At 35.6% G+C, this 27,348-nt stretch overlaps 1 protein-coding gene across 2 annotated transcripts in view; it reads right to left on the bottom strand.

Annotated features, from left to right (window-relative positions):
* LOC150099954 (uncharacterized) overlaps positions 1 to 27,348 on the bottom strand; it is a 257,685-nt gene that overhangs the window by 100,850 nt on the left and 129,487 nt on the right. For both annotated transcript variants that reach the window (XM_090402731.1, XM_090402732.1), the window contains 3 exons: positions 25,339 to 25,408; positions 15,430 to 15,494; positions 8,275 to 8,341 (listed from right to left, as the gene is read on the bottom strand). In XM_090402731.1, coding sequence (XP_090258857.1) covers positions 8,275 to 8,341; positions 15,430 to 15,494; positions 25,339 to 25,408 — 202 coding nt within the window. The remainder of the gene's footprint in view (positions 1 to 8,274; positions 8,342 to 15,429; positions 15,495 to 25,338; positions 25,409 to 27,348) is intronic.

Below are 27,348 nucleotides of genomic sequence, written 5' to 3'. Positions count from 1 at the left end.
TTCAGCGTTTCCTGTCGAATATCATCTACTCCTGCTGCCTTTCCACATTTCAAGCCTTTGATGGCTTTTTCTACTTCAAGTATGGATATGTATTCCTGACTGCATGCCTGGTCAGTGTTTTTTATCACTGTGCTGTCATCACTGCTTGTTTCATTTAGCAGTTTTTCAAAGTAATTACTCCATACTTCAAGGATATCTTTTTCTCCTGTTTTCATTTCACCTTTATCATCTCTAATTCCTTTTACAGCACTCTTTCCTCCATTCCTAAGCTTCTTCAACAACCTCCAGAATATTTTGCCACCTTCTTGATATTTATTTTCTATATTCTTGCCAAAGTCCTCCCATGACTTTTGTTTAGCTAGTTTTACACACTGTTTAGCTTTCTTACATTTGTCTCTGTATTCTGTAAGAGTAAAAGCTGACTTATTTGCCAGGAACTTTTGATATGCTTTCTTCTTTTCCTTCACTGCCTCTTTAACTTCCTGTGTCCACCAGGGAGTTCTGATTTTTTTATCTTTGCACACAACCTCACCACATGCCTCTCTGGCAGAATCAATCAATGTTTCCTTCAGAGTTTGCCACTGAATCTCCAAGGTTTGATTCCTGTTCTCAAACTCTTTCATTTTCTTTTCAATAATATTTCTGTATTTTAGTCTACAGTTTACATCTGGGAGCTGCTCAACTTTTATTCGCTTTAAAACTTTCTTACATGTTATTCTTTTCAATATGAAATTCAATTTTATCCTGCTCAAGACTAAATAGTGATCACTTCTAATTTCAAATCCTCCGTACACTCTGGTGTCCTGCACCAGGGAGAAAACATCACTATCAACAATAACATAGTCAATGAGACTTTTCTTATTCCTAGCCTCTTCTCTCCATGTGAATTTGTGCACATTTTTATGTTGGAACATGGTGTTAGTAATAACCAGTCCATGTCCTGAGCAGAAATCCAACAGATATTTGCCATTATTATTAGCTTTGCTCTTTTCTCCAAATTTTCCCAAAATATTTTTGTATGTCTCACAATCATTTCCTACTCTACTATTTAGATCCCCAACAAGGACCAACTTTTCCTTTTTCATTGTGTCAGTTGCTTTTTCTAAAGCATCAAAAAATTCCTCCACTTCTACCTTAGTAGAACCTTCTGTGGGACCATAGGCACAAATAAGTCTCATTGTCCAGTTCCCCATTCTCATATTTGCCCACATTACTCTACTTGAGACTGACTGCCATTCAAGAAGATTAGCCTCGTATTTTGTGTTGAATACTATGGCTACTCCTTCTTTTGCTTGATTGTTATTGCCTGAATATAACATTTTGTATTTATTGCTCAGAAAGATCTCACCAGTTTTGGTCTTTTTTGTTTCAGTCACCCCTATTATGTCGATCTGGTACTTATCTAATTCCTCAGCTAGCTCCCTTTCTTTGCCATTCAGGCTTCTTACGTTGATAGTACCGATCTTTAACTCTGGTGATGTTGAGTTGGGGTTTGTTTTCAGATTTGTTCCAGTAGCTGACTTTTCGCTGTTCGCCCTGGTTCCCTGGCGAAAACAACGGGAGCCTTGTTTAACCGGGCGACGCCCCAGCCGGCATGAAATTTTGTCATGTTGTACCATCATTTTTTATTTTGGTTTAACCAATAAGAATACAATTTGGTCGGCTAAATCCCAAATTGCCAGCCCATCCTCGTTCGTTCAGTATCAAAGTAGATACCCAACGCATAAGCAAATAGAAGAAATGAGTGGATGGAGGGTAATTATTATGGGTGATTTCAACTTGAGAGGACACATGGGAGGAAGGAATTGGATTTTATGCGATTATTAAGGGATAACTATCTGCGACAGCATGTAATGGAAAATACTAGGGGTCAGAGAGTGTTTGATCTAGTAATTGCATCTGAGAATTTGACTGTAACGAATATGACCACGTTGCCACCAATTGGTGAGAGTGATCATAGGGTCTTGACTTGGGGAGGTGGCTAAAGGTGTGGAATTTACAATAAAGACAGGGTACATGTGGAATTATTGGGCTGGTAAGTATGACAAGCTTAGGAGTTGGATTGGTTCGGTGCCATGGCATGTAAAACTGCAAGGGCTAGATGTTGATAGTGCATGGGAGTCGGTTAGGAAGTGTTTGCATGAGGCAATGGCTGACTGTATACCTCGAGTCCGAATAATAAATCAAGTAGGAGTTAAATGGATGAATAACACCATTAAGCTTGAGCTGCAAAAAAAGAAACAAACTACTGAGGGAATTTAAGGAGAAAGGTGACTGGCAGGCACATGAACGTATAAAGCACAGGCCAGAAGGGTAACGAGTGTGGTAAGAAAAGCAAAAAGGGATTATGAAAGAACATTAGCCATGCAGGCTAAAGAGAATCCTAAACAGTTTTTTCGATATGTTGCAAGTAAAAGAAAAAATGTATATGGCAGAATGATTTTAAAATATGCTGATGGTAGGGAGGTAACCGAATCAGTTGATATAGTTGAATAACTGAGCGAGCACTTTGCAAGAATATATCATCCAAGTGGTGACATTGCAGGAATGAATGAACCAATAGATTATACGGGTATTGTGGTATATGAAGTGGAGGTGAGTAGTCTATTACAAAACCTCACCGTCAATACATCTGTGGGATTGGATGGTATACCAGCTAATATCATACATGAAGTGGCTAAAGAATTGTCAGTGCCCTTGACCATTTTGTTTAATTTGAGTCTCGGGTCTGGGTTATTCCCGAGGGGGATGAAAAGAGGGGAAAATAGTTCCGCTGCATAAAGGAGATTCCAAGACTGCTGTTGTAAATTACTGATTGATCAGCATATCAGGAATCGTTGTCAAGGTCTTGGAGAAATTAGGCAAGAGAAAAATACAGGATTGGATAGATGAAAATGGGATATTGTATGGGGGACAACATGGTTTTGTGAAGGGTAGATCATGCCTCAGTAACTTGATCACGTTTTATAACACAGTGATGGCTGAACTGGATAAGAGTAATGGGTTTACAGTGATTCTACTGGATCTTGCTAAGGCCTTTGACAGGATACCAGATGGAATTCTAATCAGTAAACTGCAGCATATGGGGATGGATATAGGGTTGGTGAGATAGATAGGAGGGTGGTTGATGGAGAGATATCAGAGAGTGATTTATTCACGAGTAGAGTCCAAAAGACAGCTTGTGACTAGTGGTGTGCCGCAGGGTTCTGTTCTTGGACCACTACTGTTCAATTTGTTCATTAACGATATAGGAAAGAATCTGAGAGGAAGTGTTCACTTGTTTGCTGATGATGCAAAGTTGGGTAGAGCAATAGTGAGTGCACAGGATGTCAAAATTTTGCAAGATGAGTTGGATAGTTTGGAGGCCTGGGATAAGGAAAATGGATGTCAATTTAATGTGGCAAAATGTAAGATTATGCATTTTGGGGTGAAAAGATTAGCAGCAGTATGTCACATTAGTGGAACTGTACTCCTGGAGATTGATGAGGCCAGGGATTTGGGAGTGTTAGTGGATAGGGAGTTGAAGTTTAGGAGGCACATCGCAAAAGTGGCTAAATCAGCTCATCAAATCACTTGGTAGCTGAAAAATACTTTAACAAGCAGAGACAAACAAGTTATTGTTCCTCTGTATCGAGCCTTGATAAGACCCCATCTAGACTACTGATCCCAAATTTGGGCACCAGGGTTTCTTCTTGATGGGGAGGAGGTGGAGAGGATCCAGAAACGAGTGACCAAGATGATAGCAGGTCTATGGAATGAACCTTATGAGAACAGGTTGAAGATTTGTGGGTTGCAAAAATTGATTGATAGGCGGAAAAGAGGTGATATGATTGAGACATTCAAATTACTGAAGGGTTTCTATAAGATTAATTCATTAGATATTTTTGAGAATAGGACTGGTGGTGGGAGGACTAGGGGCCATACATGGAAGCGTGATAAGAATGTGGTTAGCAAGGGTGTCAGAGCTAGGTTTTTTACTTGGAGAGTGATGAATGAGTGGAATAAGCTGCCAGAGTCTGTTGTGGGTACTACGACTGTGAATGAGTTCAAGGCGAGGTATGATAGATACTGTGTGAATGTCAAATAGTTGTTATTGACATGATGTTAGGGCCTCCCTTGATGAATCTGTCGACTCCTTGGAGTTGCCCGAAATAATAATGATAACAAGCACTGTCAATGGACTCATGCAACAATATTTGAACGATACCAATAGATGAGTGCCAGAAGTGTAACTAACATGTTGTGGCAGGCAGGCATAGCTTCTGCAATCCCACCACCCACCTCACCAAACATACTCTCACTCACTCCTGTACCATCACATTGGTCAAAGGTTGCAGCTCTTCTTAAGCCATACTAGAATTATTTTGGTTACAAAAGGCTGCATAGTCGGTCACCCCTGCTATATCATATCCTGTAAATATGACCAACACTTATCATATCTCTTTCCTATATTCAACATGTGTCACATGTTGAATGAATTAAAAATGATCATTTGTAATTCAGAAATCTCTATTAATACCTTTTTTATAATTGTGTTGTTTATATCAATCTGAAGAAGCATACAACAGTGATGTACGAAACTAGCCATTAAGTTACTAAATTGTTTTAATTTTTTTATGTGGTTTTTTTTGCCAGTATTAATTTAAATATAAAGTTTATTTTAGTCTAAGTTGCATATTGTTAAATGAAATAAATGTTTAAGTTATTTTAATCTGAAAAATAAAAAACTTTAAATCAGGAGTTCTCAAACTTTTTACATAAAAGCATTTCTCACTGACACTCCCTCCAAAATATACACACATTCATTTAATGGACTGATAAGAAAAATTTGTTAATATTTATTTATTAAAAATATAAAATAATTACAATATACAAGTAAGTAACAATCAGTTTATACTAACAATTACGGTTCAATATTGCTTTGCAGGTTATGTTAATCTTGTGAAAATCACAGGACCTGGATTAAAATTACTCAATTTTATCCTTAGGGCACTGTGTTCTGATATGCACTTTTTTCTTCTGTAAATTATTAATATGACTGAATCCAGATCCCACATGACAAGAACTAGGAAAAGTGTTATTCATAGTTAGTTGTATTTTTAGATATATATTTTTTTATATTCATTGTAATTTACCCATTAACTCCCATTTGAAATTTTCACAAACATTAACCCCTCTTACAGGAGGTTCAATCCTAATGGGGGGGGGATGACGATATCAACTCTGTTGGGAGTCCCCTCTTCTTTGTAGCTTATATAATTTTTATATCTTCTATATTGTATATATATCAAACCAACTAGTTAATTAAGTAACTAGCTTTCAATGGCAGATAAAAGACATGAAGCCTTGAACCATACAGAGAGACCTTAACATAATTAAAAAAAATTCCAATGCAATGATCTACAGGACAGCAATCCCTCAAATTAGTGCACCTAATGCGTTCTTTAAAACAGGCGCACTAATTGAAAATGCACTAATCGAATGTTTAATTTGTTCCTCAGATTTCATTTTTGACCTTTAATTTTTTTTTTTTTATAAAATAATTAAGGTATGTCTCAGAGTCTAGTTAAAGGTAAACCATGAAGCTGAAAGACAATAAAACATATTCAGAATATAAATTTATTATTTTACTTCTTTAACAAAGAATTGAGCTAAAGTAGTTCGGTGGGCATTTTGTTTCTTTTTTTCATACAACTGACAGTATGGCCCTATTGCCTCTTCTACTTTTCTGCAAATTTTACTGCTTCTCTCTTCATCAGAGTTATCCTCTAAGCATTGCTGCTTAAAAACTTTGATTGTACAAAAAAAATTTTCAAATTGTTTCTGTGAAATCTCTTTTGGCTGACTATCAGTGGTTAAATTTTCTTCATATTCTTCGGGAATCTTCCCACTGTGCATCTAAATTTAGCAGGTCAGATTCTTCAGAATGAGATTTAATTAACTCTTGGCAGTTATCATTGAAGGGGAGAAAGAAATGAAGAACGTATCAATTGGTCGCCAACATGCAAAATCAGGTGCTTTATAGATAAAATTTCCCAACTGTTATACAAGCAAAATAGTTATCACTTTAAAAACTACAATGATCATAAAAGAGAAGTTAATTTTCCCACGTGTAATAATAAACAACTCATCCCAGAAGACTGATTGATTACCCTTTTATCGGAATGGATTCTCCTTTTTGTGACATGCGCAGAAGTGTCGAAGGGTCTCGAATCTGTGGGCATACTATAGCAGACGACATAAACTTTGGCAGTAAAAATTTGGAACATAGTATACATGGAAGTAGTGTAGTATGCCATTAAAAATAACTTTGTAAAATGTTTTAAATCGGTAACTAAATTATTTGATTCTGGTGAGTGATTTTTTAAAATAGTTAGCCATAAATATGTAGAGATAGAAATATTTTAAAATCTGTAACATTTATTTTTTAAGATGTATATAGGCACAGTAATTGAATTTGGGTATCGAAAAAAAATGACGCACTAATCGGGGGCCCATTAATTGAGGGATTACTGTACTACCTGTTCTGTTCTTTATGCCATAAAAATGGTGGTTACAGTAGACTATAGTAATACATCTAGACATGCTTTCAGACGGGGAAATAAAGAGGGAAGGAGAGAGAGAGAGAGAGAGAAACACTTAGTCCTGAAATATAGTGAGATCCTGAAATACTTGCTGTAAATCCCAGTATTCTGATTAGAGAAGCTGGAATTCCATGCTTTCTTGGCATATCCAAGATGTCTGCTACTTAGATAGCTGTTATTGAGAAATACCTTTTATTACATTCAGTTCCTGTTGTATGGCAAAGCTGGAAGGGCACATATCTAACCCTGTGTCGGCTTATTACACCATGTGTTTGGGTTGGATGGACAAGATAATGCGTTAATGAATACACATCGCAGTGTGGTAGGATTCTGGCATACAGAGTCAGTGCTCTCCCTTTCTATAGTGGACAATATTCTGTAATATTCATTAGCGAGGTGCCAATGAATATGGTGAAAGTGTGAGTCATGCAACTAATCTACACATTTGAACTACATCTTAGGTTTGAGGAATTAAGAGCTTTTGGCTTTAAACTCTTCTAATTCCAATGTTCCATAATAAGCAATTCCATTATAGATTTTTTTTTTTATCCCTATAAGCAAAGTTACCTAGCCAATTATCAGACTCAGGGTGACAACTGAAAAAACAAATCCTACACAACATGAAATACTAATATGAAATGTTTCCAACTGTACAAGATGCTTCCTTGCACCTACCCACAACATAAACATAAAATGAGTGCCTTAGAATTTCAAAATGTGTCAGCCTTTTAAGAACCATAATCACCTGCTGACCACAATTCTAGTTTATCTTAAATAGCAGTAACACCAGTTAAACTTACAACTTTGGCCTGGGTCCTAGCACTATGACCTCTTTCCTTTATCATTTCATCAGGCACTGCAACACAACACCATTGTTGCCCTCTCCCCTCCCACCATAAACATTCAATGAATCACTTATCAGGGTTTTGAACAAAGAACTTAGCCCATAAACTTTCACAGACAGGCTAGCTAATGGTGCTAATAGTGCTGAAGAACTGTCTTCAACTCATCCTGGATACACCAAGGAAAGACAGGAATCTTCATTATTACTCCAGAAAACAAAAGTTAACCATAAATTACATCAAGTGCACATTTTTTTTTAAAGTAGGAGTTCTTAGTCTAAGAAGAGAGCAATAAAATTACATATTTCATTTGTACCCTTTGTCTACCATTTAGGATTCATGCTGTTTGCTTATATGGTGTCTTATGATATATGCACCCATCTATACCAACTGAGCTACGGAGAACTCAGTATAGACTAAGCCCTTTAGTAGGAGCTTGTCCGTGACGTGAGGAACCGTTCAGGTGAGTTAGCTAGTCTCACATGGGGTTTTTTCACTCAGAAACTTGGGTTTTTTGTCCTCCAGAACAGGCCCCTTGATTCCTGACTAATCGTGTGGATTACAGTCAGGAATACCTAAGATCCAGCCATAGGCCTGATTTGTCAGCTATGCCAGTTCCAAGCCCAGATAAAAGTGGGGGGGGGGATTGAGATGGTGCCATACTTCCCTGTAAAAAGGGCTCACGGCCGTTGTATCATCATTCATTACATAAATGCGACCAAAAAGATGATACTGATATGAAAAGTGAAACACTGATATAATGGCACTGTTATAGCAATTGCTCTTAGTGTTCTAAAAGACTTTTTAAGGTAGTTATTAAAATACAATTACTGATAATTCATACTAACCATGTATCCAGCTATACCAAATGCTATATACATTGCTGTAATTGCTGAAATAGTGCAAACAAAATATCTAAAAAATAAGAAAAGAATAAAATGTTTAAAAATGTTGTTTTGGCAGTCTTTAAGAATTAAAGAGATATTTGTCTGAAAAAACAATTATAAAGGCTAACAAAGGGCATATACAATAAGAATAACAGAGGAATGCCTCATCTGGGTTAAGCCAAAAGCAACAAATAGCTGTATCATATAACAATGTATGCATTTTAAATTTTCCAATTGAAATCAGAAACTTATTACTATTTTATCATAGAATGTTTTTTTTTTTTGCATTTTATATGAAAATTCAATGCAAGAGAAGAAAAAACTGGAAACTCATGTCAAAATACAGTATTATTAATTAGTATTTTATTATAAAGTAAGCAAAATTATATATTTCTTCTAGTCAAGTCTCTCCACAGTTGACTCACACCACATTCATTTAAATGAAATCCATCAACTTTTGTGCCAATTCCTAGAAGGCATCTCACACATCAACAAACTATATCCTTTCTCCTCACACAGCTCTGCCAACATACCATTCATGATTGTTGCTTGTCATCTCAACTCATCACTGTCACACCTTGGACTACACTGAATTTTTTTAAGATTCTTCATGATTGTTAGTGGATTTATTTTACCATAATGTTACATGCATAAACAACTGAGCTAATATGCCCAATTTTGATATTATATTTAAATCAAATTTAGCCTAATAATCTATATGATTATAAGTAAAACAGATTATATAATAAATAATATAGCATATACATGTTAAATTAAGTGCCTTATACTTAATTTAACAATAAATAAATTGCAGGGATGTGTACACACCCACATCCCTGCAATTTTATATACAGTAAGCCTCCCCTCCCCCCGTATCCATGGGGTTTGGTTCCATCGTCTTCTGCGGATAGCAGCGAACCACTAGTGATTTTTGCATATCGTAAAATTGAAACAGGAAATTATTAGTAAATTGACTTAGTCTCGCACAATAGGACTGTAGAGTTCTTTAGTGAATATGTAGTTAATATATTATGTATACACTAAATAGTATGGCTAAATAAATAATAATAAAATATTTTTTTTTATTAAATGAGGTAATTTTTAGACTACCACTTCACCCATACTATCCAGGGATGCTATCTACCGCATTTTGGCACACATTCCATTGCTTCTCAATTTACATATTTATTTAAAATTATCATGAAACAATTTTTACGTCTTTAGAATCTACAATCTGAGTATTACAGGTGAAGTGGAAAACCAAAAAAATTTAACCCACATAATAATTATGTAGAATGAAATGAGAAGATATGCTAATGAAAATGTAATTGTTAATAAAATCTTAACATTTTTATTCTTATTAGGAGGAATCAACTGAGATCAGAACACCTTGTTATATTCAGCTACATATTTATCCTCTCCTATGTCCTCTACACTTAAGTTCCTCATGATTTCACCCTGATCAGGATGAAACATCCTTATAAATTGATCACTGAATACTTCAACAATGTCTTCTGCAGCAGTTACCATTCTACCACTTTCATCCCTTAACTTCATCTTTCCATGAACATCCTTCCTTCTACTTGTCACATATCTAAAAAAACTTTCTAGGATTTTTCTTAGCCTGATTTGCCAATTTCTTCTCATACTCTACTTTTGTTTTCCTTACTAACTGAGTCACTTTCCTGGCTTGTTCTTTATATTCTTCATGTGACTGATTACCATTATTCATCTTGTACTTCTTCCATAGTACTTTCTTTTTCCGGATTGCATGCATAAGCTCATTCATCCATTTTACACCTACCTTATTCAGCCCTTTTGGCCTTTGTGATACATTCGTACATTAATGCTGTTATGTATTTCTTTGTAAGTTCCCATTCAGCATTTATATCCTTACGACTCAACTCCTCATTCCATATTGTAGCTCAAAGTTGTCTCCTAAGCTTGTCATAATCACCAGCCTTATAATTCCACCAGTGGCAGCCCGTACATAAGCACTGCGACACTGCAGCACCCCCAAGGAAAAAATGAAAAATTTTGATTTTGTTTGTGTTTATAAATAATAACAATGCTTACAACATTATATAAATGCAATACAACATGTTAAAGGTTACAGCTTATGTTTTGACATTGATTGAATAGTTAATAATTGGAATTGTTCGATTAATGCTTTAGATAACAAAACAGATGCACTGCGATCTAACGCCGATATTCGTTTGTGTTTGTCATTACACGTTATGTCATTCAGACACTGCCCAAACCAAATGGCAGTGTATTTTTAGTATCCTTACGCACGTTATTTCTGTGAGATATGAAACGTTTATTATTGGTGCGTGTGCGTGGTGAACTATTTTTTGTCAATATTATTTTATTTTGTTAAAATAACATAATTATTTGTTTATTACAGATACAAGGCTGAATTATGACGAGTGTCACTGTTGAAAATATGAAAAGAATTATATATTTTCAATTATTGTTACACGAAACAAAAGCAATGCGATCTAACGGCGATATTCGTTAACACTCGTCATTGCACGTTACATCATTCAGACACTGCCCAAACGGCAGTGTATTTTTAGCATGCTTATAAAATAACTTATATGCTTATAAATTAAAATAACACATAATTATTTATTTATTACAGATACAAGGCTGAATTATGATGAGTGTCAATGTTTTTTCAATTATCGCTATACGAAACAAATGCACTGTGATCTAGTGCCGATATTCGTTTGCACTTGTCATTGCTATTGATACGAAACTTTTATTATCAGTGTTTGTTCGTATTTTTTGTAAATCTTATTTATTTTGTTAAAATAACACAATTATTTATTTGTTATAGATACAAGGCTGAATTCTGATGAGTGTCACTGTTGAAATATGAAAAGAATTATATTTTTTCAATTATTGTTGCACAAAACAAATGCACTGCGATCTAATGCCGATATTCGTTTGCACTTGTCATTGCTATTGATATGAAACTTTTATTATTGGTGTTTGTTGTGGTGAGGATGAAATATTTTTAATAAAGCAATTTTTAATATGTAAATTTATTTATTAATAAATTTGTTACTGATTAGAAATTTTTTTTTTTTGTATATGCAGCACCCCCACTTAAAATTTTCACTGGCTGCCACTGAATTCCACATATATCCTTTCCTCACAAAAGTCTGCATATGACTAAATACAACACAGGTGATTACTTCATGATCACTTTCACCAACTGGAGGAAAATGTGAAACCCCTCTAACAATTACATCCTCTGATGAAATCTAGAGCTCTTGATCCTCGTGTGCCTTTCTTTACATGCTGCCTGAGACAGTTATCTCTCAAGAACTCGAGAATTTCATTTTCCTATTCTCAAATGCTATCTCTTCATTCAAATCTATACCACCATAATTAAAATCACCCATAACAATTATCCTTCCTTTGTTCACTAATCCAAGTTGTTTATACATTTCTTCATCACCACCTTTCACATTCCAAGTCTTATAGCAACATCCAACTAAATGTCTTCCTCTCAACCTCCATGTTACACCACACTGCCTCATAACCATTGCCACTATTTCCCCCTTTCATGTCTACCTTATGTGGACTTAATTTCCCTGCTATCATCAGCAGCACTCTCCCCCCCCTCCCTTCCTGCCCTTTCTATCCTCATGAAAAATATTGTACCCTTCCATTTCTATTCCCGTTACGATATCATCTTCATTCTCGATATCAATCATGTTTCACTTATTCCAATGATTTGGGGGTGAATAAACTCAATCACTGAAACCATTTCCTCCCCTTTATTTCTGATACTTCTGGCATTTGTAAACAAACACAACAGTTCATTTTAGGTCTACAGCCAGTCCTATCCAAGCAATATGTTGGTTGTGATTTCCCCACTACACCTGCCAAATCACCTTTATCACCGTTTACCACATATACCTGCTCAGTCTCTGCTTCTCCACCTACATTGTAATATACTCCATCTTCATACACATTCACTGCCACTTTCGACATTCACTCTCTCTATGTCATGTCTCCCTGTCCACCCAAGGTTCCCCCCCCATTTCCCTATTCCTCTTGTATTCACATTCTCTCTTCCTCTCTCAAGCTACTATACTGTTTCCACTGCCAAGCACTTCTGTCTCTTCAGTAGTTCATCTCCTGATTTTCCTCTTCATATCTTCATTCTGATCTCTGGCACGCATCACACACTATACTTTCATCCAGCAACACTTTCTCCAGCAGACTTACTCCAAAGCCATTTACATGCAACCCATATAGTCATAGTTCACTACAGGAAGAGAAGAGAATGATAGAATTAATTAATACAAAAAGACTTGTATTAGAAATTTTATTTGCATTAAATTTTCACCCTGGCATCAAGGGCATCTTCATACTGAATTATGACAGAATGGTCTGCATCTTTAGTATGAATATGACAAACATGTCATCTCCTCAAATACAGAATTCTATGGAAAAGACTCAAGACCAACATAAAAGCCATTTTCTTATGAAGCAGCTGTACCGTATTTACTCGAATATAACTCACTTTTTTTCACCAAAATTAAAGCTAACAAATCGTGGTGCGAGATGTATGCAGGAATTTTTGGAAACCAAAGTTTTCAGGAAAAAACTGAAAATGGATATGACTTACCAAGAATCTCCTATTCGCTATCGCTACTTCCAGCCTCAAGAGTGGTTTCCTTGTGTGAATCGTCAAAGTCATCTAGCCAAATATATTGGTCATCTTCTTCCCCATAATTTCAAGCAAAAATTACCAGTAATTTACAAGACTCGAGATATATAATGAACGATATTTCACGAATGACTAATGAGAAGTGAAAGCAGAGTGGGAAATGGACAGCAATGGTAGGCCAGCAGAGATTGAGCAGCTATGAAGATGTGCATATGATTGGTGCAGTATTAACAAAAGATTGCACGACTCAACAACAAAAGCAAGCGGACAATTGTTGAATTGAAATGCTAATGCTCTTCAACCAAATTCCATAATATCTGAAACTGCCATAACAACATTCACTATATATTTTTCAGTTTGAACACATTCACGATGGGGTGGTGTTTTGTCCATTTATTGTTCCAATGGAACTTCTCGTTACCATTTGTGTTAAAAAGTTAAAAATTCGGAATAATATTCCCAGGTTATTGTTTTACCCTTTTCAAGATAATAAACAAAATGCCTTTAGCATCCTAAAACACCGATGCCATGACCTTTCCTGCTGATGGAACCGATTTTGTCTTTTTTGGCACTAAACAACTGGCTTCTGTCCACAGTTTTGACTGTTGTTTGGATTCTAGTATGTAATGGTGAATCCAAGTCTCATCCACAGTAATAAATCAATGCACAAAATCAGTTTTATTCTTGTTAAAACACTCAAAGCACTGTTCAGATATTTGCATACGAGTGCATTTTTGATCTGCTCTAAGCAAGCACTGTGCCCATCTTGCACAAAGCTTTTTCATTTCTTCATGCAAAATATATCCTACACGTTCTTTTGGAATGCCTATAGTCTCAGCAGTTTCATGCACTTTGCCTCGCCGGTCATCCAATACCATATCGTGCACTTGATCAATGATTTCTTGTGTTATTACACTTTTTTGGATGTCCTTCATGTTGATCATCTTCAAGGCTGGTACGGTCACGTTTAAACTCGGCAGCCCATTTCTTAATTGTCGAAAGCGAAGGAAAAGAGTGGCCATAAACTTTTATGAACTTCGAATGAATTTCTTTTGGCAATAAACCTTCTACAAAGAATTTTATAACCACACGATACTCAATTTTATCGAATTTTCAAATGATACACACAACACTTTTGCTTAAGACAGCTGTATAAAACAAACTACTTGACAGAATGACTTGCAATTTCACATGGATGCTTATGACAGCTGTACCAACTTAGAAAAAAAAAAAAATCTCTTGCCGATAGTGTTGCCATCTATGGTCGGGAACTTTTCAGACCACTCTTGTACTAAGGCAGGTGACGCGAAGTCCTTAGTTTCTGTATACAAGTAGCTTAGACGTGAATAGATTTCTCGCGCATAACATTGTTTTGCTTCTTTGGGTAAAGGATTAAAACCAAATAAAACCAAGTAGGATTAAAACAATTTCTTGGTTTACTTTAATACCAATTATGTCCACACTATAATTTTCCAATTCGTCTGCTGGTTCAATTTCCTTTCCATTAATACTCCTTATATTGTTTTTCCCATCTTCAACCCATCTTAAAACCAACTAAAACCAAGTAGGATTAAAACAATTTCTTGGTTTACTTTAATACCAAGTTGCTTGTTCCAGTAGATGATTTTTCACTGTTTGCTCTGGTTCCCTGAAGAAAACAGCGAGGGCCTTGTTTAACTGGGTAATGTCCCAGCCAGCATGAAATCTCATCATGTTGTACCATCATATGCATTTGTGGTTTAAGCCAATAAAAAGTAAAATTTGGTTGACTAAGTCCCAAATTGCCAACCCATCCTCATTCGTTTAGTACCCAGGAGATATCTACTAACAGGGTGCACCACATGAAGGTGAGGATTGCAAATTAGATCAGAAGCCTTAGTCGGTTCTCTGCATTCCTGAAAGGCAATGTGGAGATCTTCTCTCAGTTATTTGGCTTTGACCCTTAAGTGACCCTTTAGTTTTAATCTAAAAGTGAATCTCATTCTAACAATCCTATTTGGCCTGTTTTCAAATCTACTTACATAAATCTTATCTGCAACAGAACAGGAAAATTTCTTTGTAATTCTTACTATCAGTTTTATTTTCCTTTTCATAAATTGATATATGCAAGCTCTGCCCTTATAAGATTCAACTTTCTAATCAAGCCTTGTGAATTATGCTGTAAACCATTATAAAACTTTTATATCATAACAGTAAAAGCATTTCTGTTCAGCCTGATTTATACATTTCAGATGTGTAATAGTTTATTCTGTACTAAAAGTTTAATCATGACTACATTCAGTACTAATGTACTCATGATTTCTCAAATTTACATCAAAGTCAAAAGAGATCACAAAAAATAAATAAAATTCTCAGCATATGTCTTATCCAGAGCACAATGGTCACTTATTTTTAGTTGATTATACAGAAAAATGTAATAAACATACCTATTAAACTTGAATTTTAATTCTTCAGCCACTGATTCTTCCAGTATCAGTATCATTCCTGCACCCTGAAATAATATGGTTGTTCATCGTAAAATAATGATTGTTCACACTTTTGAAGAAAGATGCATTCTCCGATCAGAAAGAAACAAAATTAACCTCCAAAAGTAAAGTTTACAATGATAATACAATAGGAAACAACTTTTTGATTTGTACAAACTGTCAGCCTCTACTAACATCTACAAATAAGAACTCTTAACATTTAAAATTTTTAGTTTCAAGTTGCAAGGGTGTGTGCGTGTGTGTGTATATATATAACTGAATAAGTTAAAGAGGCCTGGGAAAAAAAAGCATTTCAAAAGCTGATGGCAAGCAAGTCAGCATACAGGAGGGGGGGGGGAAGAGGGAAAATGTAACAAGACTAAGCTGTATGTAGAAGTAGCTGAACACAAACAATGCAGAAGAAAAATATCATGAAAGTGGCAAAACGTTCTAGAGACTATTGAAAAAAAAACTTGGAAATGGAAAAAAGAGCATTATAAAAAAGGAATCAGATGAAAAATGTGATATAAAAACTAGGAATAAAGATACTCTGCAGTAATTACTTTGAAAGAACTAAATGCAACTTTTTAAAGAAATTACAATGCAGATTGAATATTAATTATAATTTGATATTTCTATTTTGACAAAGTCAAATGCCATCATCAGGGAACATAGTACAATATGACATGTGCATGCAAGCACTACACTGAATAAATGAGGCTGAAGCATGGCAAGGAGTCTGAAATCTTAAATAGTGCCCCTTAGTCAGCTAAAATGGATGTTCTTGGCTGTTAGGTTGAAGTTTTATGGATAAGGGCTTCCCAAATTTGAAAAAGTTTCAATTTGTAGAGGTTCAGGTTTCTTGAGGCAGATTCTAGGAATAGTCTCTCATATTCATATTTGTTGCAGGAATAAAGTGGCCTTCTTCCAGTGTCATGGAACTGGATGTAGTCCATGTGTTCTGCAATTCTGATGTTGGCTATTCTGTTTGTGTGACCATAGTAGGACAATTAAAACTATAAGACACCTGATAAACGCCTGGCATGTCGAGGGACTGTGGGTGGAGCAGATAGATGCCAATTTTTTTATATGGTCTATAAGTGGTTGTAAATTTTTAAGATTTTTGCTAGTTTTTCAGATGTGCCCAGCATAAATGGAATGACAATAGATTTGGTATAGTCTCAGCTCATGAATGAGAGAGTAATATTTTTTGGACTGGGGATTGGGGGGGGGGGTTGTAACCAGTGGCTAAGATTTCACAGTTTATCTATAATTTTCACATTTCATTTTATTCCTCCTGCTTTTTTTTTTTTTTTTTTAAATAAATGGGGAATATGAGAGCTCTACTTCAATCTCCTGGAATTAATCCTTCCACTATGTCTTCTGAATTATGCAGCCACTGTAAAACTCATACCTCCATATTAAAGAATTTCTCATCAGATATTATCTACTACAGTTGCCCTTCAAATTGCATTTTTTGGGAAAGGGGGTGGAATGTCTTTTCTACTTCAAGTATCAATTGTATTCCTGTGACAGAATATCTTGAATATTCCACCGGCTTGGTTTGGCAAGCAGTTAGCTTATTTGCTTTCTAGCCAAAAGGCTGTAGTAGTAGGCAGTCGATAATATTGGTGTAGATGATGAGTCTTGCTGTAGTTGAACGAGTGGTGAAGACAGAGTTGTAGAGTAGATGCTCTTCCTCGATGAATCTTTGGACTCCCTGGAGGTGTCAAGTAATATTTTCTATAGTTGTTCTGTTGCTTCTTTCATTTAAGTAAGTCTAGTGGTAAGAGTTATGCATTGGCTTTCCATAATATTTTTTAAGGAAATTACAATTTAGACTGAATATTAATTATAATAAATTTAATATTTCTGATATTTCAGCAAAGTCAAATGCCATCATCAAGGAACAGTGTTCCCTGATGTGGTGAGCACTGCTCCCCACATTGAATTGAATATTCTGCCAGACTGGTTTGGCAAGCAGTTAGTTAGTCTATCTGATCTCTAGCCAAAAGGCTGCGGGTTTGAATCCAGCAATGGACATGGATGTTTGCGATTGTCTGTGAAAATGGTAGTAGCGATGGTGGGCAGGCAGATGGCATTGGTGTAGATGAGGTTCGCTTAAGTTGGATGCGTGGTGGAGACAGAATTGTAGAGTAGATGCTCTCCCTCAATGAGTCTTTGAACTCCCTGGAGGTGTCAAGTAATATTTTCTACAGCTGTTCTGTTGCTTCTTTCATTTAAGTAACTCTAGTGGTCAGAGTTATGAATTGGCTATTCATAATTTTTTTAAGGAAATTACAATGTAGACTGAATATTAATTATAATATATTTAATATTTCTAATATTTCAGCCAAGTCAAATGCCATCATCAGGGAACACTGTTCCCTGATGTGGGGGAGCACTGCTCAAGAGATGTGAGCAAAGTTGGAACAAAGAATTCACATCCTGATTGCGATTAAGGAGAGTTTACTCCTTTTAACGAGATTCTATTGACTATTAGTGTTAGTACATATGAGGTGGTTTCAGGTTTTCTTTGGTTTATAGTTTATTTAGCACAAAAACAACAAAGGCCATACTGTGTAACAGAGTAAAGGTTACAGCTATACATAAACAGTTCACATCTCTACAAGCCAAGGTGGATGAAATAGTGAGACCAACTTGCACTTCTTATCCAATAGGTGTTACAGAATCGAATCCAGATTTATCTGGACATATATATACGTCCTGACCGGGAGGGGTGTTAAAGAAAATTGAAAATTTTGAAAGCATATAGTGTGAGGTAGAAGTTGGCAAGGCAGGATATTTAGTGGGATGTTGCTACAAACCAAGGAGCACAGAGGGTGGGTACGAGGAGATGTTTAAACAGTTGAGCTTGGCAAGTGCAAGAAGAATGATTGTTATGAGAGATTTTAACTACAGCAGTATAAATTGGGGAGAGGAAGAAGATGCATGTAGCAATAAGGGAATAGAATTTCTAGAATTCTTGAGGGACAAATGTCTTAGGCAACATGTAATAGAGGGAACAAGAGGTTCAGGAGTTTTGGATTTGGTTATAGCATCAGAAGAGTTGATAATAACTGAGATGACATCTCTCCCACGAGTTGGAGAGAGTGACCGTGTGGTTTTGACTTGGAAGATGAATAGACATGCAGGAGTATCAAAGAGACAGGAATGTATGTGGAATTATAAGGCAGGTGATTATAATAGTCTTAGACATCAACTTGGGGAAGTTTCATGGAGGGAAGAATTGGAAGGCTGGGATATCATTAGTGCTTGGGAAATTGTGAAGGAATATTTGTTAGCAGCAACAGTAAGCTGTATTCCACAAGTGAAAAAGAGGATACAATTTTGTCAAATGGATGACAAACAATATTATACAGGAACTGCATGGGAATATGAGAAGAGATTGGCCCTAAGACCCAAAGAAAATCCTAGTGAATTTTTTAGCTGTGGCCAGTGGGAGGAGAAGTGATTGTGGAAGAATGACATTGTGGGATAAAAATGGGAATAGAGTGACTGATGCAGAGAACATAGTTGAATTGTTCAATGAATACTTTATTGGTGTATTTCATCCTGGAGAAGTAAATTTTAATATTAGAGAAAAAGGGCAGGTTCGAGGTTTAGAGGTGCAGGAGGAGAGTGTGTTCCAAATATTGAGTACTCTGGATGTCAGTAAAGCTGTGGGACTGAATGATATTTCACCACAAGTTTTGAGAGAACGTGCTAAAGAACTGACAGCTTTTTTGACTTGGCTTTTCAATCAAAGTCTGGCTATGGGAAAGGTGCCAAGGGAATGGAAGGAAGGTAAGATAGTGCCATTGCATAAGGGCAGTAGCAGACTGGAAGTGTCTAATTATAGGCCAGTTTGTGTGTCATTAGTAGTTGTTAAGATCTTGGAGAAATTAGTTAGGGACCATACACAGCATTGGGCAGATGAGGGTAATGTTATCTGTGAGAGTCAACATGGATTTGTGAAGGGACGCTCTTGTTTTAGTAATATGCTAGCCTGTTATAATAAAGTTACAAGAGCAGTAGATGAGAGAAAGGCACACACTGCCATTTTCTTGGATTTAGCGAAGGCATTTGACAGGGTGCCACATGATAAGCTGATATTTAAGTTGCAGCACATGGGTTTAGATGTCAGGTTGGTCAACTGGATTCAGGATTGGCAGTCCAACAGAGTTGTGTATGGTGGGGTAGTTTCAAGGAGGCAGAGGGTTACAAGTGGGGTCCCACAGGAACCAGTACTAGGACCAATATCGTTTAACCTTTATATCAATGACATTGTCAGCGGATTGCAGGGGGGATATTCAGTTGTTTGCAGATGATGGGAAGCTAGGAAGGGTTATTAGTAATAGTGCAGATGTGGTAGCTCTGCAAGAAGATTTGACTAAGCTAGACAGATGGGCATGTGAATGGGGGTTTCGGTTTAATGCCACAAAATGCAAGGTCTTGAAGTTTGGGACACATTGATGGGACGCTGCATACTCTATTGGAGGAGCTATACTGGAGGAAGTAAGGGAGACAACAGATCTGGGGTTGATGATTGATAGAAACCTGAAATTCAGGAGACATATTGCAAAGGTGGTGAAGGTTACACAGAAGATTGCTGCAATACTGAGAAGGATGCTGACCTGCAGAGATAAAACAGTTATTATTCCATTGTATAAGACCCTGATCAGACCACACTTAGACTATTGTTCTCAGATTTGGTTCTCTGATTTGAAGGGGATAAATTAACTGTGGAAAGGTGGATAACAAAGATGGTTTCAGGACTGTACAATGTTAGTTATGAAGATCAGCTGAGAGAACGTGTACTGCAGAGTTTGGTGAATAGATGAAGGAGAGGTGATATGATTGAGACTTTTAAACTGTTGAGAGGTGGTTACAGGATTGACACTGGGAAGTTCTTTCGCTTGGTTGAACAGCAGGAAGGAGGTCATCCCTGGAAGTTACGAAAGGAAACTGTGAGCAAGAGGGTGAGGAGTGGTTTCTTTGCATGGAGCATGGTTGAACCATGGAATGCATTGTCTGATAGAGTGGTGAGAGCGAAAACAGTCAATAAGTTTAAGGAGTGGTATGATAGACTTTGTGTTTCCTAGGAGGGACCTCCCACGATGGGTCTTGATAGGCTTTGTGTTTCCTAGGAAAGACTTCCCGCGATGAGTCTTTTGACTACATGGAGGCCTAAATAATAATAATAAAATTTGGTACAAGATATATAAAATTTTTATAAAGATACAAAAATACAGTTATTAGGTAGGTAATACATTAACAGAAGAGATTGAAATTAATCAGGGTGTCAGACAGGGATGTAGCTTATCTACAATGATTCTATATATATATATATATATATATATATATATATATATATAGATAGATAGATAGATAGATAGTTCACATTATTAAAATATGGAAAATAACAATAACACAAGGTATCCAGTTAAACAGGAAAGTTATCAATACAATGCTGTATTTGATTATGATTATATTACAAGACAATGGAGATGACCTTCAAAAATCAGTTTATGAATTAAACAAAATAAGCCAACAATACAATTTAAAAATTTCACAAAAGAAAAGTCATGACATTTAAAGGTCAAGATCAAGTTAGATTAAAAATCGTTATAGAAAATAAAATAACAGAACAGATGACACAGCTTAATTATTTAGACTGCATAATAATATACCTGAAAGATAAAGATGAAAAAAAATAAAGAAATTTTGGAAAATCTGTGAAACAATTAAAAGGACAGTGAATAAAAAAACAAGAAGAGAAACTCAATTAAAATTTTTATAAAGTAACGGCCATTCCCAGTCTATTATATGTTCAGAAAAATGGACTGTTAAAAAGAAAGATGAAACTCATGAACAATTAAAGAATGTACAAATTTGAACCACATAAGAAATGAAGACATCAAAAAAGAGCTATATATTTACAACATAAATGAAAAGATTAAGGAATATAGAGAGAGAGAAATGGAAAGAAGATCTATTTAGGATTGAAAGTTATCAGCTACAAAAAAAGGTGGATAAATATAGACCAAAGGGGGGGGGGGAGAGAGAGAGAAAGGAAGACCAGCTGTAACATGGGAAGACTAATGAAGCAGGAACAGGCAAATGCCTAATTCCTTGAAGAGAAGAAGATGACTCTGGTCTTAGTAGTATAATATCAATACAATACAAGCAACATTACATTCACATATTTTTGAATGTATTCTATTAAGTTGAATATGGCCAACCTGCTATGCTCTTTGAAGTGTTTTTTTTTTTTTTCAGGCTGTAACTTTTTCCTAGTGCTGGGGTAAAGGCCTCTCCCATTCCAGGAGGGTTGGATCTATTTCTCCCAAGGTGATCCACTCCATCTTGGGAAAGTGTTTATTCATTTGTATGAATGAATTTTTTCTTTTATGGTTACACGGTGGTCAGCATTCATAGTTAAGAAATTATGGAGACAACACACGTGTTAAAATAATTACTTTACTTAATATTAGGAAAGTAACTTTTGATGTTTTTACCTCTGTTTCGAGGTCATCATCAGGAAAATACATATAAGATCCAAGTTACATGCTACAGCACTTTATAAAGGTAAAATGAATCTAACTGCTTATTAATCTTCTACTAGCCTAATCCCTTTTGGAAAAACTAAATTAATAATATTAAATTTTAAAAAAATTATAGATTACAAAAAAATTTAATTTCAAAAACTGATAAGTATAAAAATAAATTAATAATTCCAATTAAATTAAAATTAATAAAAAAATAAATGCATACAATATTTTTAAACAATAAATAAATTAAAAACAGAACTAAACAGAATTTTTGTTGCAACACATTGGCTTGGGTACTTAACTGCATTAAGCTAAAACAGAAGTTCACTTCAGCTAAAACACTCCGTATTTATGCCAGTTTGGAAAGAGATTTGTTAAAAGGACAGATCCACGAGGCCTGCAAAAACTTAGCAGTTACCCAAGCTAATGTGTTACAACAAAAATTAGAGCTATCCAGCTACATTAACCCCGATATTTGGAATATTTTATACAAGATTACAGACGACTCGGCCAAGCACATATTACTTAAGAACAAAGAAAAACTAATAGCCAAATTACAAGCATTAAAACAACAAGAAAGCAACAGACTATCAGGACCCCCATATCCAGAAGAACAGACAATTGCAAACCAACGATACAAGGTGCAACCAATCACCCAAAAGCAAAGTCAGGAGCAACCAACCACCAACGCACCACAGCCAAGTTATTAACAAATAGAGCTACAACCTTAACCAAGGAAAACTCTCACTGCTAGAAAAAGGTTTGAACTACGTCATTGCACCAAGGTCAGTTAACAAGTTAGATTTCATTTATCATATTGAAAGATGTCTTATAAGATCCCTCCCCTCCAATTTAGCAGACAAAATACAGATAGAAACAGCATACATATTAAACACATTTAATCAAAGCAGAAAAATTGGCCATCAAATCCTTAAAAAATAACAAAGACATCATAATCACACAAGCAGATAAATGTAATGCTACCGTTGTCCACAATCAGACAGCATACCTATAAAAAATGAACCATATGATATCCAAACACAACACGTACCAAATGGTGAACTACAACCCCACAAAACGAATCAAAAAGAAAACAACAGAATTAATCAAGTCGGTCATCACATGGCCAGAGGAAACAACCAAAAAACTTGTACCACATTATGCCCATGCTCCCAGAATTTATAGCCTGCCGAAAATATACAAAACAAACATGCCACTACATCTGATAGTTGAAGGAATCGACAGCCCTAATTACCACTTAGCCAAGAAATTAGCAGCCACACTCAAGGAGTTGATAGGTCATTCCCCCTCCTACATAAAAAATACACAACACTTCATAAATAAAATTAAAACCATCACACGATTTATTAGTCAGCTTTGACATAACTGCCTTTTTTCACCAATATCCCTATCAACGATACTATTATTCTCCTACAGAACATATTTCCACCTGACATCACGGGTCCTCTTTGCCCACTTACTCTGCTCCGGGTATTTTGTGGCAAAACAATTTTTACCTACAAAAAGAAGGTACAGCCATGGGCTCACCACTTCCCCATCTTCAATAGCTAACTTTTACATGGAAGAGAGCAACAAACTCTAGATTCAGCCAGCTTAAAGGTCAAAGTCTGGTTCAGTTATATCGATGATATTTTCGCCGTTTGGCTCCATGGCCGCGAAACATTAAATACATTCCTTAGCCACCTGAACAAAGAACACAAAGTGTATCCAATTCATCATTGAAATCGAAAACAACTCTCTTCCTTTTCTAGACTCACTTGTGACATTTCTTTCAGGCTGTCTCTCCTTCTCTGTCTACCGCAATACAGAGCATTAACAATTTGCTCAAATGAACAAGCCCTAAAACAAGAATTTAAAATTATTAACCACACATTTGTAAAAAATGGCTACAATAAAAAAAAAAAAAACAGTTCACAAGATCCTCCATAAAATCACTAAAAAAAAAAAAAAAAATTACAAGAATATCATAGCCATAATATGTTAGAAGCATTTCAGAAAAACTAGACAGAACACTACATAAATACAACATCAAGACTACCTTCAAAACCCCAACAAAATTAAAAAATTTACTCAGTTCTTCCAAAGATCCTCTTCCATACCTGGCCCACCCCAGGGTTTTACAAAAATCCTATGTACAGGTAATATACCCTACATATGGGAAACAGGAAGCATGATCCTGATCAGAAAAGACAAACACAAATTAACACATTATACCTCCATTATGGTAATACAGGCATATCAGACCACGCACTACAAATATACCATAGAATTGACTGGAAAGGCACCACAAGTCCCTACAAGATACCAAAACCTGGTTTGCAAGAAAATTCAAAGAAACCTATATTATTATGTTATGTGAAATGCTAAAACACTATCCAAACCTGAACAAAAATGACGGATTAATCATTCCAAGAATGTGGAGGACCCATCTGCAACCCATATAGCAACCAGAAGAAAATCTCAATATGAGAGGACTTAAAAAATGTTTAATGTAGTTCTGTTTTTAATTTATTTATTGTTTAAAAATATTGTATGTGTTTATTTTTTATTTATTTTAATTGGATTTTTTAATTTATTTTTATACTTATCGGTTTTTGAAATTTTTTTTAATCTATAATTTTTTTAAATTTAATATTAATTTGTTTTTCCACAAGAGGCTAGGTAAAAGATTTAATAAGCAGTTAGATTCATTTTACCTTTATAGAATTCTGTAGCATGTAGCTTGGATCTTATACATATGTATTTTCCTGATGATGATCTCACAACACAGAGGTTCGAAATATCAAGTTACTTTCCTAATATTAAGTAAAGTAATTATTTTAACAGGTGTGTTGTGTCTCCATAATTTCTTAACTATGTATGAATGAATGTATGAAGGTGGAAGATGATCACAAACATCCATGTCTGGGCAGAACACGAACCAGCAGCCTCTTGGCTGGAGAGCGGATACGCTAACCACTCGGCCAACCAGGCCGGCCCATCAAATTAGTCTTTGAAGCTCTACTGTTTTCAAATGTTGTTTATCTGCACAACCTTTGCTTCACAATCATCTGAATGTCAGATATGGTAGAGGATGATATTCAATATTTCGAATACTCATGGTTGTATGCACTGCTCAAAATACTTGATTACCTTTTATTTATTATTATCACAGAATACAATAATATTAGTACCCGTGAAATTCTGGATTTAATTTCTTTTCATATAAGCATATCAAAATGTAACATTTTCAATGAAAACTCTGAAGTTAAATTGCGTTAATTGAAACAGTTAAGACTGATAAGAGCACACTTACTTCATAGCAGTAAATCGATACACAGAAGAAGAATGGAAAACCTCTAAGTGAAAATTCAGTAGGATGAAACCTAAAAAAGATTCACAGTGACAATAAGTATTTTCATGCTTTATCAATTATAAAAGGAAAATATTAACATTTTATACATTGAATTAATCACACATAGCACAATGCAATGCACTTTAGTTTAAATATTTTCAAGCCTCCACCAAATTTCTTTTCAACATTGCATTTGTGTATCGTTGTTAAAATTCGTGAAAAAACAATATCCAAATTCCATCTGCAATACAAGCAACATATATAAGGGCTTTTCAACTGAAAGCTACTTAGTCTCATATGGAGATCACAGGCTCTCCCTCTTGGAAAACATGTTCTTACTACATTCAAGTAATATCATTTCTATGGATATATAGAGGATATATGGAGTCAAAAGATTCATCAGAGGTCCCACTGTCAACAGAGAACTCACCGAACCATACCTGAAACTCATTCAACATTTCTGACCCCACCATACATACTCTCAAACAACATATTCTACTCATGAACTATTATTCTCCATGCAACGGGCCTGCTCCTCATCCCTTACTCACACCTCTCTTGTACAGTTTCTAGGAATGGCTTCTTGTTCTATCCCTAGCTCCCCCTACTCTATGAAAAATCTTTTCCACATTAATCTAGAAAATAACCCTGTACTAATTTATATCTCAATCAAATCTCCTCTCCTCTTTCTCCTCTTATTCATGACACTCTACAGACAGTATTCCTTATCTCAATCTGTCTTCATATCTCACATTTCACAGACCACCAAATTAGTCCATTATCTCTAGATCTTTTCTAATATATCCACATTCCTATTAAAACCCAGGTGCATAACAATACATAAGTGGCCTGATTAAAGCTTGATACAATAAAACAATAACCTCTTTACTCTTCTATATATCAAAATCCTCCTTATCATTCCATAATCTGATGACTACGCAACTATGTAAACCTTAAATGTCAGGTCCTTGTCTACCACTCCCAGATCTCTCATATCTACCTCTCTCAAAATATTTCCACCAAATGTACACTTTGTATCCCATCCTTGCCTACCAAATATCAAAACTTTACACTTTGCAACACTGAACATACAACTCCACTCACTTGCTCTCAATGCAGTCTATTCAGGTCCTATAAAGATGCAGTATCTGCGGGCTCACTGTTCAGTTTCTACAAAGATCTTCATATCTCGTTAAACACATCTCGATAACATTAATGTTAAATAATCCTCCTCATACGTATATTAGGCCTAGTGGCCTGTTACATTCATATTAGGCATGGCCTATTAGATTTGAAACTGTGACTGCTTCGAAGATAAAGTGGTTAGCCCTATGCCCCAGTGCGTCCTGTCTGTAAATGCATGTGTTCACGGGGACAGTTTGCCTGTTCTTGGGGGACAAAACACCCGAGTTTCCAGATGAAACCCCCACCTCCATATGAGCTAACTCACCTTCAGTCAAAAGAGACCAAATAAAGGTTCCTCATGTCTTGGGCGAGAATCGAACCCAGGTCTCTTTCTGACCAAAGGGCTTCATCTATACTGAGCCACAGAGGCTCGATGTTAAATGATAATGGCCCCAAAACAAATTCCTGTGATACCACTAGTGATATTCCTCTTTTGGAATACTGCTTTTCCATACACAATTTGATTATAGCCGATCACTTATCCAACTCATTTTATCTACTATCTAATCTGATCTATGACTAATGAGTGTCACATTGCTAGTCATCAGCTGTACAATACTTTCATGCAGATGAAATCGGTCTTTTTTTTTTCTGTCTGAATACAATTTTTCTTATCTGCAATATCAAAAAAAAAAAAAAAATCCTTTTGTCTTGAAACAAATGCACTCTGTCTTCATCTATCAAAGCAATCTCAAGATAAAGAGAACAGTAGACCAAATTACTCAAGGAAGTCACCGTTTCCAAATTGTACTACTGTATCTTTTAAAAACTATATCAGAAGCATTC

Source organism: Typopeltis vanoorti, chromosome 13 (genome assembly GCF_054136105.1).
Source record: "Typopeltis vanoorti isolate ZY-2024b chromosome 13, IOZ_Tvanoo_1.0, whole genome shotgun sequence".
Taxonomy (NCBI): Eukaryota; Metazoa; Arthropoda; class Arachnida; order Uropygi; family Thelyphonidae; genus Typopeltis; species Typopeltis vanoorti.
This window is presented reverse-complemented; position numbering and strand designations above follow the sequence as displayed.